Source organism: Diuraphis noxia, unplaced genomic scaffold, assembly GCF_037042655.1.
Source record: "Diuraphis noxia isolate RWA-SAM2 unplaced genomic scaffold, SU_Dnox_SAM2 contig0004, whole genome shotgun sequence".
NCBI classification, from domain to species: domain Eukaryota; kingdom Metazoa; phylum Arthropoda; class Insecta; order Hemiptera; family Aphididae; genus Diuraphis; species Diuraphis noxia.
In genome coordinates this window covers 19,762,798-19,779,298 of record NW_028301714.1, presented here as the reverse complement: position 1 = coordinate 19,779,298, position 16,501 = coordinate 19,762,798, and the positions used below count along the sequence as shown (strand labels likewise).

The following is a 16,501-nucleotide window of genomic DNA, read 5'->3' as shown; positions in this document are numbered from 1 at the left end:
TGACAAATGAAAAATATAACATTTCCTTTTAAAAAATAAAAATTGTTTTATGAAATCCATTACTCGGTTCATAATAGATATATTATTTTATTTTACATAGTAATAAGTATTATACATTTCATTAAATTGTTAGGTAGGTCATAGGCGAATCTACAGGGTGTGCCTGGTGTGCCAGTGCACACCCTGCGACTCTTAAAAACCTGTGAAGAGCCCATTATACTCATTTCAGTTACAATGGTATTGAGTAATGAGTCTAAACATTAAACAATTTGTTTTTAATTTTAATACATTTTTATGGGTACAAATATTGCCAATAAATATTATAGTGATAAAAATAGTTGATAAATGATCAGCAATATTTTCAAGAAAAGAAAAAAACATGCCTGTTTATTTATAGCACGGCTATAGTCGTAATTTATAGCCATAATCATAGTTGTTTTATGTAATTTAATTTTACCAGTAATTATCATTTTTATAGTTATTGACAAAATGAAAAATACTTTATTTCGTATTTCGTATTAACATTTAACATAGAAGTATTAAGTATAATATCATGTCACCTATTACTAGATACCAGTTATATTATATATTTCATACAATTCTTTGTTATTAATAATAATAAAAATAAGATGTTATATTAAACTTCCAAGAATTTTAAACATAATTGATTAACAATTTGATTGTTAGTTGTATGTCCAAAAATAATAATTGAGTAACATATATTGAACTTTGCAATAGTGATGGTTTATTAAATTGAAACATTACATGTGTATTTTACAGCATGAAAAATAGCATATAAACTAGGTAATAAAAATTAATCTTAATAATATTATTTAATATTATTAGATACCTAATGTTATTTCAAATGGGAAACATATTCTAAACGTGTGATAACTGAGAGGTATTTTGAACTTCAGAGGGTCTTTTTGAGGTGAAGGCACACCTTGCTATGAATTCCTAGATTCGCCTATGAGGTAGGTTATGTATATTGCAGTATATTATGATTGATATTTCAATTATAATAATTATAATTAAACAAACCTATAATATGTCCCACCACTTATACTTTAAACGAAGTAACTAGTTTCCATATAATTTCTTTGATTCATAAATTGGTGCAGTTAATTCGTTGTTGTGTATATTTGTACTTATATAATATGCACATTGAATACAATTATATAATAATAATTCTAGCTATATGCATAAATCTATATCATACACACTACACATAAAATTCATTGGTATTTTAAATATAACTTTATTTCTGATTGTTGTTGTAATTATTTGTACATTTTACTTATACAATTCATAACAAATAGTTTTCATAGATTATGAGTCATATTATTTCAATTTTATTTCATTATAGTTTCATTTTTACACAATATCTAAAAAGTACTATAGTTGCAGTGTCTACACATCGTTTAAACTATTTTATAAAAAATTTTGTTGTGTAATAATTCCAAGATAATTAATTAAAAACAATTGTCTTTAGTACTCAACCTTTAAAATACATTTTTCTACATTAAAATTTGAAGTCAAGTTGAAAAATGTGCATGTACTTGCTACAGTTTTTAACTGGGTCGCATTACACGTTTTAACAAAACGCAGCACACTTTTTTAAAGAACAAAAGACTGTCGGAATAAGAGAGTGCACTTAAAAAATTACATATTGTTACTTTTTTTCTTTCTCCGTCCATTTACTCCACAAGAATTTCATGTCAGTTTGTTCGAACCTAGGGAAACACCCTCGCAGCACGGCGTCAATTCGGTTTTCTTTTATACAATTTTACCGTGTCGGGACCGCTGGATTATTAATGTCAGGTCAAAGTGATGGGCTACCTTGTTGGATAGCCGGTAGACTTTTTAAAAGGAATGAGATTTAAATTATTAACAAAAAGAGGAGAAAAATATACACGATGCAGCTAAGAGAAACGGCCGTAGTGGTAGTTGGTTTTTATGATCTCGTAGAGGAGGTGTCGCTCCCCACACGCGATCCCCCATGAGACCTTTCAGAGAGCCGCAACAATTTTCCCTCTTTCCTTAACTCCTTACACAAATTAAGACAGAATGAGTGGTGCCTCTTTTGATTATCAGAAACGTTTATTTAGCTTCGGTCTACCCAAGTTCATATAACTTTTATAACAAAGTTAAGTTTTGAAAGGCAGTTTTGAAAGAACCAAACAAGATGTATATATACAAGAGTTTTATAAATTCCTTTTAGTGTGCAAAAATGGATTATTCTCGAAGTATACGAATTATAGGTATAATATTATAATACATCAGGGTTATGAAAATATAGGTAACAGTGAAATAAATTATCCAAATAATTAGATTTATTATAGAGTATCCAAAATTACGTTTAAGTATAAAATGCATACGCACTTTTCAAGACCAAAAATAAAATACAATTCGAGAAAAAAATTAAATTTGAAAAAAATAATAGTGTTTCATGGTCAATTTCAAAAACGTCCGTTATTGTCTAGTCTGTACCACGGCAACCGGCTAACAATAACTCAATTATTATACCCGTAGGTACGGGCTAAGGACAATAGTCTTGTCTATAGGTTCTTGGTGGGTTTTGTTAATTGGATAAGGGAAACCAATGGAAAAAAAAAATGGAAAATATAATAATAAGAGTGTAACGTATAATATTCATTGTTACGGGGAGACCTTGTTACACACGATGGGAGTTATATACGCCGCCGCCGACGGCCGGTTTCTTGATGTCTTAATTAGAAACCTGTCGTCCAGGTAGGTAACAGACACACAGACAAAAAAACACACACACGCACACACGCAAGCACATACACATACTCACTCACACACACCATACACACATTATACACCCGGCCGATAATAATACGTCGGAACGTCGGTGTCGGCCATTTTGGATACGCATTCGTGCGCGGCTGCCTAGTCGGACCCCCTCTCCAAGTGAGAGATTTATATCTACAGATTTGCATACTAGCAGTTATTCCGATACATCCGAGAGAAAAAATGTATACGATCTATTCGACCGACCCGGGCGATTTACGACTGGAAATCCGGGATAAAGTGGTGAAACTTTGGGGCCCCCGGGTAACAATAAAATCCCTTGCTATTGACACGGCAAAAGTTTCTGTTGAGAACACACATGAATTCAGATGAAAAAAAAGGTGGTATTTCGTTATTCATACTAGACACATAATATTATTATTAGGGAACAACGAGTGCGGTCCACACGGTTTTAATGCGGTACATATATCTAATGTACCTATAGAAATAAGGGAATATATTATAGCCGTCGTGTGTTGTTGTTGGTTGAAATGCATCTGTACGCGTATCCGCCGTAAAGTAAAAGCGATCGCAATGATTCTACTAAAAACTTAAAAATATATTGGCATTTCTATATACAACGAATAAAATATAAACAAAGTGTAGGTAGGTATATAACATATTTTCACGTTATCGAAATCATGTTTACTATATCGTATTATTAAGTTCCGAGTAAAAACTATTTTATGAAGTAGGTACATAGTCATTTCAGAGAATTGTGTAAAGGGGTGAAACTTTTAGTTTTTCGTAATCTAAACATGAACTACTGAAGTTTTAAAGTTAATTAATGAAAGTCATATAATTCTGATGTGGTAAACACAAATTCGGTACAAAATATTTACAGAATTTTTATTTTTACATATAACCTTATAATATTTAAAAAAATATATTGCTTCACATACCTTAGTCCTCAATTTCAGATCAATCTTTATATCGACTAAATTATACAAGTTATAAACAACAATAAATGTTGATAAATACTTTTAAATCATACAAAATATTTCTTTTCAACGTATAGACATAACCCACAATTATATATTGGTATATAATATGTGATTAAGCGAGAACAAAATAATATGTTATTATTTTAGTTGCACATAATTATTAAGGGCAGGTGTTCAAAAAGCATACATAATATTTAATATCATTAAAAAAAAATCATATACAGGGTGTAACAGATAGAATTGACTTTTAGAATAACTTTTGTTCTAATTAATATTTTTTAATTTTTTTTTTTGTTTATTATTAAGAGACCCTGCGCTACACGTAGGTACAATATAAAAAAACTTTCATTTTTTAATAGTACAAATAAAAAAAATTTAATTTGATAAAATTTTTGTTGGAAAAATTCAAAATAGCCAATTTGTAAATTTAATTAAAAGAAATATTTTGATGGTAAAAATATTTATCTAAATCAATTAGTTTATATTTTAGAATTTTTTAAAATATCAATATTTTTTTGCATACATTACTTTGGAGCGTTATAACTTCTTTCAAATATTATTTTCAATATTATTTCTGAAATGAGTATATTTCTTAAATTAGTTATGAATTATATAATTTTAACAATTTTTGTTGTACATTTAATTAGCATAAATTTTTTTTTTTTTTAATCAGTTCTATCTGATACACCCTGTATATATAGATTTTTTAAACTATTAAAATTAAACGTTTTCACATATTAAACTAGTACTTATATACATGTTAAGTATTACAGTTTAGAAACGGAAGTAACATTTTAAACTTAAACATAAAAATAAATAGTAGGTAGGTGCCAATGTCACACAAATATTTATATCTAATAGGTATATATATTATATTTGTTAAGAAATGCACCGAATATATTATTTTTATTGTCTTGGTATACGATAAATTACCAAACGATATCTAAGATAATAATATAATAAATACATTTTACTAGGCTATCATGTATATTATATTATAGTTTTCCTCTATAAAATGTATAGTTCCGTGACATTTTTTCTAGAACAGCGGTTCTCAAACTTTTTTGATCGCGGAGCCATTATATTCCTAAAAAAAATTACGGAGCCCCAAAAATTAGACATGGGACAGCAAAAATTCATAAAAAATTATGTCAATTGTAAATGATTTGCTTTTTATTTTTATTCTCTGTAAAATACGAATATATACAAATTATTTAATTAATATTAATAATTTAAATTTAATTAATACAGATATTCTCAGGGAGTCACGGAGCCCCTAGACTACTCGCGCGGAGCACAGTTTGAGAGCCGCTGTTCTAGAACATTATATCCGATGCATTTAAAAATTATAACAAAACATAATGCTTATTTTGTTTATGTATTTGTTTATGAATGTTTTAATATAGATATCAACTAAAAATAACAAGAAATAGGTGGGCGTAATGAAAAAGAAAAAAATCAGAGTTCGTTTAAATTCAATGAGGTTTCCTCGTTTTCCCATTGGTCATGAACGAGACAAATCAATTGAAAACTGACGACGGGCAAATTCATTAACTGGGATTTGAATCGTAGCTGACGGGGTCGTTTGGGATTCTGGTCAGGTACGGAATACCATGGCGGCACTCTAATTACGGTCGGCGAAACGTCAACTTCATCTGTCCGCGGTAGAGACGATAATTATCACGACGGCGAACCCTATTTCAATTGTTCAGTTAGGGGACCCCCTCTTCCATATGGTTTTGAGAGGGGTAAAAAAGGTCAATCCATCGATGAGTATTTTATAGCACAGGACAGTTGGGTGCAATAAAAAATAAAAATCAGTAACTCGTTGAGACAATTCAAAATGTATAGTATTAAGTTAATAGAAACCACTACATTACTAAACTATAGATGTCATACTTGTACGATTAAATTATTTTAAACCAACTTGATTATTTAACATGGTGATTTATTAAATATAATTTTGCAAATCGTATGATTTTAAATACCTACATATCAAGTACAAAAAAAAACATCAGAAAATAAAAATTATTTTTCTGTTTGCGAGCTTAAAATTATATTATCATTTCAAGAATAATATTACTAAATACTTATATTGTTATAATTTTAATTAAATTATATATTAATACGAAAAATAATTGTTTTAAGTTATAACTATTTGCTACATTATATTTTATGAGAAAATCAATGTGTAGACTACTGTATAAGAATTACATTTTGTGTTGCTATATTATTTTTATTTAACCTAAACAAAAAAAAAAAATACTATAAATCCCGGGTGACTATTCAAACCGGTTTCGTTAGAAGGTTACAGAACGTTGACTTGAGATATAAAGTAGTGGGTACCTATAATATACGAGCACACTTTACATAATAATATACAATATTATACACATATTTGTTTTTGTTCGGATGTGATATTATACATACAGTGTGTTTTATACAAAACGAATAGCACATTTTCAGCTTCCAGCCAAAACATAAATCCTAATTTTGTTTCAATACGTTCGCTTACCATTGAGCTGTTAATAAACTCTTCGACGTCATCGTCGTAGTTCGGTCAGAGTAAATCCGTGGACAGGTGCCTAAACAAGATCCGCCTTGAGGTTACGGCCATCGATTATCTTAAGCCATCTCGTGTGATTAATGGCGTTCGGGATTGTCAAACGCACAACCTCGTGTTATTATTATAATCATCATAAGTGTTCCGAGATATTTACTTATACTTGGTGATGTAGTGCACGTTACTCAAACAGATGAAATGATCGTGGGAAGATAATACTATTATGTACCTACTGGACGAACTGCAGGGGTTCAAAAGAAAAGCAAGCGTGTTTCATCTGTGTAGGTACAAGAGGTGTAAGGTACATACGCGCTCAGAAATAATAATTAAAACGTACTGCAATAAGAGACAGGCGACGACGAGAATTTATGCTTTTATGTGAGGTCCTAACGTCTTAATTACAAAGTAATTTCTATCTCATAATATTTACAAAAAAAAAAAAAATAGGAGTATTAGCCGTTGAGTTAGGTGAGGTGTTGTGTTCACTGCACGGCGGTATATAGGTATAATTAAATTTTGAATGTGTTAAATATGTGAATAAACATTAAACATTATAAAAATCAAAACAGTATTTAAATATAAGTATTGATTAAAAGTAAAATAACCAGTATATTGGATATAATATTGTGTATATGACTTTAATATAATTTTAGTATGGCGCGTATTCTGACAATAATGTTACCATCGATGTACCTACATTCTTTTACAATTCCTTCTAAAAACCAAACGTGTTAAGTAAATTATACACAAATAAAACCAAAACTACCTTTTTAATGATTACGTGTTTACTAATTGAAATAATATCATTGTCAGCCAATAACTGAAGAAACCAGTTTTCAAACATTTTCCCGATCACGCATATATTATACGCATAAAAGCAGTGTACCGAAGATCGCAAAGATGATTACTACTAAAACTGACAAAAGTTTTAGTCAATCGGTGTTCATTCATACACACACACTCACACACACTGCACATAATCTATAAAAACGACATTGCAGGGAGACTGGAATATTTTAGCCACTTGTTTCTTTGGCGACGTTGTGTTATATCATAAATTCATAAGCATAATATATCGATTCGATTTCATTTTAAATCAAAATAATTTTGTAGTAAAATATACAGTTTTTACTATATAAGTAGGTACCGTATTATAATATTATCACCACTGTAAAATAACCAACGAACAAATTATAGGTACTTACACGTGATAGCTGGTAAACGATTGCGACTACTGAGTAGCAGTTTTGAGGGATTTAAAATAATAATAATTACCTGTGACGTCCTGTAAAAAAGCGTGGAACCAGATAAGATGTAAGCATACCAGAAAATATACTTTCGGTCTCAAGTAGAAAAAAAATGTACTTTGTATTCAGGAAAACATAATATATCATAATATTAGTATTATTATTACTATACAGAAGGACCCAATGTGTATTATACAATATATAGTTACAGCGCGAGACAACGGCCGGACTTAGGGAATGGCAGCGGCGGGTTTTTCGTTGTCAACAGATGTTACACGGATCCATCAGCGTGCAGCAGACCTATAGCGATATAGGGTATTAGCTGTAGTCTGACCATGATATACATAATATTATTATTATTATACATACACGCAAAGGACGGGGTGATTTCAGCCGTCAGCAACAACTGTGAATCATAATTGATTGGACAGTCGATCACAATAGAATAATATATTATATATTGTTATAATATGCCGTGTGCCGTATATATGTATGTATTATGTTATTATTATAATATTATACAGAGTACAACTCAGACATCAGAAACCGGTAATTAACACCAACAAATGAGTTAGAAATTCGAGTGTCATTTATTATGTGCTGTATATTACTTGTGTTACTGCCATACGTGGCATACGCTCGATTATCATAAACGATAATATTATTATACGCGCGCGTGGATACATAATAATATTATATATGTATAATATTTAATCACAGTCATCAACGAATTTACAGTAATTATTCGTCATTTAACTCATTTACATTTTGTCGAATTTCAATATTATTATGAAAGCTGATTCCGCAGCAATTCAAGTCGTCTACGCATGCGTGCGTATTAATATATAATATAAAATCGCGTACGATGTTCACGTAATACCCATACAAATTTAGTACCAAAATAAGATTTAATATCAATATAATTTGTTACCTAATACCACCTACATTACTAATCGTATGATAATTTCTTTGAAAAGACAGATTAGGTAAAATACCACACGGACGCATACAACTGAATAAAGTAATAAATTATTTCGTAACTTTAAGACTAGCCCTCGAGCACCGCACTAACTATTAACTACACGATATATTCGTTATTAATTATTATTTATTATGTTACAGTTTTGCATAATATGCTAAGTTAGGTAGTATTTAACGTAACTATAGATTTTAGTGAATTTCGAGTAGCTCAATGTATTTAATAATTAGGTTTATCGAGCATCATCGGCGATTTCCATATGAATAGAAACTCGAATGTGATGGGAGACATATTTTTAGCCTACACATAATAAGGTGCTTTTTTCAGATTATTTTCTAATTATCATGTCAGTGTAGGGCTGATGAACGATTGTATGCATTATATTAAAGTTTGCCATATATTTTTATATTTGAATGAGATAAAACTAATTTTGAGTACACCGTTTACATGATAGACATTGTGCCCACGTAATAATATAATTTTTTCCTCTTTACATCGGTAGACAAACAACAATTAGTAGAAATCCGCGGTCTGGCTTTTAATAACGACCGGTCTAAACCCACAGCATAGTCTTCATTTTGCCCTCGGGAATTACAATATATATATATATATTTATTTATATAATTAAATGCGTTAAAATATATGCAATTAAAACAAATTAAGATCTTCAGCTTAATTGAGTGATAGGGCTGCAAGGTCAACATCTCTCTTACTATACAACAATGTTTTGTGCCACGTAAAAATAAAAACAAGGAATTAAGAATTAATATTTTATGACACAATCAGTACATAAAATATAATTTCAATATCACTCGATATTAATATTATCACTGAAAATATTCGAGCGTTTAAAATATAAGACATTACATTGTGAAGGATAAAAAATTACCGACCTAAAATACGAGCCCCCGTGTTAATATAAAAATGTAGTATTCATATTTAACACACTACAGAACTGAATTAACGAATGCTCCTTGAAAATAACCGTAATTTAAAAATACATGCAGTTTTTTTTCACATGAGAAAATCTCTATGAGACCAATGAAATAAGAACCGTGCCGGGTTTATGTTTAATGCACTTATAAAAATTGAAAAAATCACATAACATTTAATCGTGTTCTCGGTAGAAATAATATAATATTATAAACGCAGACTTGCAGTCAGCTATAACATTCGAACGACCTTCTCTTTTTATAACAATATTATATAGCCAGCATCGCCTATAAAAATGTCTTCACATTCGGCGTACGTAAACAAATAACGGACAATATAAATATGTACACTTTTAAAATTATTTATTATAATATTATATAATATATAATCATGTATATATGATTTGTCGGGCCGATAGCGATATCATACACGTGTGGGCGACCCCAAGCATTGCGATATTGTATACATAATATTGTGTGTATATATATATATTATATAGATAATGCTCACGGATAGACGGTAGTAAAATATGAGCATATTCATTATATTAGCGTGTATAATAATAATAATAATAATATGTGCGTTGGCTCCTCCAGAGCACTACGTCAATTACCATAAACACACACTTTATAATCTGTCTCTGCTCGATGACAGTGTGTTCTCCGGAGACGTTTATATGCACTTTCCGTGTTCGCAAATTAGAAAAGCGGATATTATACGGTAAATGCTGCGAGTATAAAATTTTAGTGAGTTTCGGCGGTATAAGCAAATAAAAATCATGTTTGCGTCACAGCAACAGGCGAGCGCGCGCGATTAGCATTCGAGTTATTTCATTAAAATTAAATAAATCATAATATCATTATATTTATATCTATACATATTGAAGTGCACCTATACATCTATAATAGTATTATATTTCATTTGACAAACAATTAAAATAATATCATACTAGCAGACTCCGTTTCAAAGCAGATATCACCACGTGCGAGCGATTTATTAGAAAATACTTGTGGTTAAAAATAATATTAATATAGATGAATATCAAAAATGATTCATTGTAGAACATTCCATGAGAACAACCGTTCAATAATATTATATTATTTATACCACAATAATTGTTCTTTCATACATTTATTTTTTTATTTTCTAAAAGTATTATTCAATCTATTTTGAAACAATTTAACGATCAGCTTAAGACCATTAACATTTTTGGTTCGTAACTCCTCATTAATAATGACTTATGGAAAATTTAAAGGGTATCTTAAAAATACCAATTTATTACTTAATTAATATTTAACTATTTATCAAATAAAAGATTTTATAATAATAAAAAAAAATAAAAATACTCACGTTAGATGAGGAAACGAATAAACAAAAATAAAATGGATGAACAGGGTGATAATTTAAAAAGAAAATGTTAATAAGTGCAGTAGGTATGTCTGTATACGTAATTGAACGCTTGTCGTGCAATGAAGCATTATATTATAATGTCGGTTAGTAATGCATGTTCTTTTTAAGTATTTTAAACACATTTTCACACCTAGGCCCCTTTGATTTTTTTCTACATCCCGTCCCTAAGTTATATTTTCGAAATGGAACAATAGGAGTTCGACGAGTGCCTGGCACGCCCCTCGTTTATTATGTCCTATTCTTTTAGAAAGGGGAAATATTTTTCGCACTTCATCTCTTGCTGACAAGCGATTAACGAGTTACTAGCAAAACATGCATGTACAAGTGAAGAATTTTGGTTGTATTTGTATACAATAAAAGTACTTTGGTTTATTTTTATTTTTTGTTTTGTTTTACAATACACAAAGAATTCGTGGCTCTTGGATGGCACAGCTAAAGAAGGGGAAAAATACGATGGTGTAGTTGAAAAAACGACCGAAAATAATCGACCGTCAGGGGGTTTTGGCGCAGTTACAAGAATAAAAAAAACGACAGTAAAACGAATAATAATATGTTCGATTAAAAGGAATTCTTTACCAAACTTCGGCCGTAAGATATATACAAATGTCATTATATACATTATGGATAAAAATCTTTCAGAAAAATGATAGTATGAAGAAAAAGCATTTAATGGTTATAAAAAGTAATTGAATATACAAATTTAATTTCTATTAAATGTTACTTTAATGAAGATTAAAGATAATATGATATAATATGATAAAAATCAGTTATAAGAAAATACCAATATGAGTTTGAAATTCCATACCTACTTAAGCCGAAATCAAATTATTAAATGATGCTTATATTTTGTAAGTACGTCGAATAAATAGTTTAACCTAATAATATTAAATAATATTAAAGTAATACATGTATCTATATCATAGTATTATAACAATATTAAGTACTTAATCAAAAAAATATGTTAACCTATAAGTCAAATGTTAATTTATTAATCAATATTTTTCAGAAAATAATTATTACAATAAATATCTTTCTCATTTTAAGAGCAACGCTTATGCAAAAATATTAGTAAAAACTTAAATTGTGTACAAACTTAAAAATCGGTATGCTTCATTAAATATAAACCAACTGAACTGGTTCACCCACGTATACTAATATAATTTGTTCAATATGATAGGTAAACATTAAACATGCGTAATTATATGTAATTATATGTATTTTATTTGTTTTACATTTCTTAGATATATATTTTAAGGCTTTAAGCTGTTACCTGTGAGTTTTCTTATAAATACAATTTTTTAAGATTAGGAGATTTAATGAAATATTATAATATGTTCAACTTTATATTAACATATAAAAAAAAAACATAGTTCTTATATTTCATTTAAATTAATCTTTTTTCTGTTTGCTGGTGGCTGTACCTTCACTCACGAAATATAGTTGAACTTTTCCATTATGTTGAAACATATTGGAAATTTGAAATCTCAACGGAAACTTTTAAGAATAATAATTTTAAAATGGAATTTGTTTTGTAACCTTGAACACTATTTTTGGCCAAAAAACATTTTAAAAGATTTGTACTGTTGATCGGAGAACAACTGACTAAGCAAATTTACTCATTATATTTTTACCATTCTAATATTTATAATTTTTAGTTCTCATCTAGAATATGTTGCTTGGAAAATATTAAATGTATACCTATTTAAAGATGAAATATGAATTGTATTGGTATTGTTTGTAAAATTATAATGATTAAAATTCCTAGTTTCGTTTAAAAACTGAAAAAAATTTTAAAAAAAAACCACCAATAGAATTTAAACGCAACCTGAAACCTCCCATTCTATATAATGTGTAGGTAAAGTAACTCGATGTACATCGTTATTTGTTGTGTCATGTGGTTTCAAAGCGAACATACTCTCTGTATTAAGTCATTATGTTGTGCTTCTTCACCTGCCCGGCACAAACATTTTTTTCGACAACAAAAATAATTTTAATCTGATTATATCAGAGATTATTAAAATAGGTACCTACTTCTTTTTAGTAATTTCATAAATAAATGCTAAAATCTTTTAATAAAATTCGAGGTAATACTTTTTAAAAGTTAGCTATTATTTATGAGCAGGGACATTATTATTGTTATATTGTGCAAGAATATATTGTAATTTAATGATTTATTTAATGATTTCATTCGGTATTTATATATTTTAAAAAAAATAGGAAGGTAGATATTTAATTTGGATGAAAAATAATAACTGATTTTAAAAAATTCGTATCGTTTGTAATAATTTAAAACGACATCCACTCCGTTTATACGTATATATATAGGTATATAATATTAAATTAAAAGTTTATTGTAAAACGTGTAATTAATTTATTTTAATCAGTTGCGTTAAATGTGCTTTTTAATTAAATAATTAGTTTACATTAGTTTACTGCTGCGTAATTCGATGTAATTATGATCGTATATGCGATGTACCGTATTGAGATTTCATGAAAGATAAGCATGGACGCGTATAGAAATATTGCATACTCATACACAAAGAAAACTCTGCAGACTAAACGTAGTAACTGTTATATACATATCGGATCGGTGTAAGTGAAAAAAAAAATGGTAGAATACTTGTTTTGAACCATAATACCTATACCCATAATATTTATGTAATGCTCGACCGAGGAAAACTCGAGGACTGCATACAAAAATCTTCGGCACAACCATCATTGTCGCCACACGACGTGTTGTAGACACAATGCACATATTTCTATCCCACCGAGTGCATACCGCGAGTGTGCGGGGGTGCATCGGCGAGCGAACAAAAAAAAGACGAGTGTCTTGCCCTCCGAATTGTGAACATTACCCTACATAATTTTCGAAATCGACTGTACACGACGATATTGCGAGGAGAGACAACCGGTTTGTATCCGAGATTGGAGTACACAAAGCCATGATGTGTATGCGTTTGTGTGTTTAGTCCTACTACTAAATATTCGCAGTTTCGACGACACGACGTCTCGAAATGTTTTTCGACAAGGTGAGGGTGAGCATGTTATGCTTAACCGTTCTAAACCTGACCACGTTTTTACGACCTTTTTAGCACTTGCATGAGCACCGGACATTTGAAAACAATAAGACTTTACTCACTTTTGTGGTGTCTAACGTGCCGTGGACGAACGCAACAGGGCTGTTCGAAGTACGCGGCAAAGAAATTGTCGACGACGGACTCGTGTTCGGCCGCCGACTGCGACACGGCTGCCGAGCCGTTCGCGTCGTCGGTGGCCCACGACGTTGCGGTCGGTCCATGTTGTGCAAACAAAAACGCAAACACCAACAACCGGACGGCGGTCGCCATCCATTTTTTGCGCATTTTCCCCGTCGACCGGGTCTTTATAACTGTCGGCCCCCTCTTTTTGAAAATATTAAATAATTCAATAAATTTGTGACGAAAAACAAAAACGATAATAATCAGTAATGGTACCGGCGTAAACTCGAATCGCACGCACCGCGAGTTTTTCTCGAGTAAAAATCCGCGCAAAATCCTACATCAGAAGGTAAATTCTTGTAATTTTTTTTTTTTAACGTATTCGTTCGCACTAGAAAGCAATGAAATAGTATCGTTAAGTTCACACCAGGGCGAACGTCAAAAACGCACTGAACTCGCACAGTAGACACACGCGTGACACGACCGAACTATAAGACGACTGGAATCGGCGGCAAGGACGGTAACGGCACGCAAAAGACGGTACAACAGCGCAACCGGACGCCGAATGGTCGAGGGTCGGTCGCGGTCTCCGGGCCGTGGCGTCGGCACGAGGAACGTTCGGTCTTGATCGCACGTCGTCGGCACCGGTCGGGCTATCGTCGTCGTACTCGCTGCACCACGAAGAGGGTGCCTAAGTGTAATAATATTTTCTACTACCATGGTGTACCACCGCCATTCGCTGGTGTATGTGTGTGTCTGTGTGTCCATGTGTTGCGATTTTTCGTCATATGGTACAACCAGGTAGTAGGTTAAATTACCAAATACATTAGAGTTTCTATTGAATATTTACGGTTGTTGGCTGTTATCTATCGATTATAATAATTATTTTTGTAATCATATAAATTATTTTATTCTTAATATTCTAATATGGGTGAACGTAATTTCGAGTCTTATATTTTGTTTTGGCAACCATCGCACTTACCTACGTCATAGATTGTCGTCTTGGACAAATTTTTCATCAAATATTAGTAAGTTCAATTAAAGTGGTCCGTCACAAGTTTCATTGATTTTATTCATAATAGTCAAATACCTAATAGATGTATTTTTCGTTTAAAGTTTTCAAACTGATTCGTATCTATTTTTATAGACAATTATGGTTAATATTCCATAAAAAAGTTTTGTGAATCAAAAGTTTTGTTATCTGACACAGATGTGCTAACGATTTAAGCGACTTTATGAAACATCTGGATGTTTAAATAATAACGCTTAGGAAATAGAAATCCATTAGAATCGATAATAGAAATTAAAAACGTCCTATTTTTGCTTCCAATTACTAATAATATTATTTTAAAACTTATTTAAAAAATGTTTGAATGCAACATGATTAATTAAATAGCACAAAAACTTTCTTTTCATAAATATATAGATTCATAAATAGATACATTTGAGTCTACGTACACTATCTGTTTTATTATAATATTCTAATGGTTATCTTTTATGAGTTGTGTGAATTGTTAGCTGTTATAGAGAAGAGTTATACTTTTTAAATTCTAAAGAAATCACATAATGATTCTGTGAGTATAGATAGTTCGTACACTTAAGAGTATTCAACAGTTCTTAAGGTATTTTTGGTATAAAGTCTAGTGGAATTTCTCTTGAAACTTTCTTAAGAGAGTACGAGTTTTACCATTTTACCGCTTCCTTTAATCTCAAAAATATAATATCGTATGAATGATTAAATTATTGTTTTCAAATAAATTTATATTATTTATTATATAAGACTACAATGCTAATATAATTTTCTACGGGCATCATTCAGAGTAATATTTGATATAATATTTCTATTTATTATCTAATAATAATTATCATAAATAAATATGTACGTTTCAACGTACTTTGAATACGTTATATATATTTTTTCAAATAATCATCAGCTAGATTATATTTATAGATATGCTATATTGTGAACTTAATAAAATTACAATTTTTAATCTTAATTACCAACTATATCAAAATAAATTTAGAAATTGTTATATTTATTTTTATACTTTAGGAGCAATTTTTAATCTGTTGGTGAAATAATCCCAGAAGACTTTGGAATAACGTTCACGGTTGTTCTTGACACAGAATTTCCACTAGAATGATTTTTAGGAATTAATATTCGTTTAAAAATTGAACAGGATATAATATTCTATAATATTGTTTCTTAAAAAAAAAAAACAACTTATCGTGTAACGTAAACATTTAGAACTTATATAAAAAAAAATGTATACACGAATAAAAATATTAATTCAATTTACTTTATAATTTGAGTCATAACTAAAATTTTGTTTCTCTCAGTTGATAACTATTTTAATATAGGTATAATAGTAAGCAAAACATCAAATACACCTATTGTATTAAGGTAATAGTAT

The 16,501-nt window shown here is 30.1% G+C and overlaps 1 protein-coding gene across 3 annotated transcripts in view; it reads right to left on the bottom strand.

Moving 5' to 3' along the window:
• Sema2a (Semaphorin 2a) overlaps positions 1 to 16,501 on the bottom strand; it is a 384,224-nt gene that overhangs the window by 126,770 nt on the left and 240,953 nt on the right. For 2 of the 3 annotated variants that reach the window (XM_089225340.1, XM_089225341.1), the window contains exon 1: positions 14,030 to 14,662. The exons of the other annotated variant lie outside the window; for it this stretch is intronic. In XM_089225340.1, coding sequence (XP_089081466.1) covers positions 14,030 to 14,252 — 223 coding nt within the window. In that variant the 5' untranslated portion in view covers positions 14,253 to 14,662. Of the gene's footprint in view, positions 1 to 14,029; positions 14,663 to 16,501 lie in introns of those variants that run through there. 3 annotated transcript variants of the gene reach the window in all.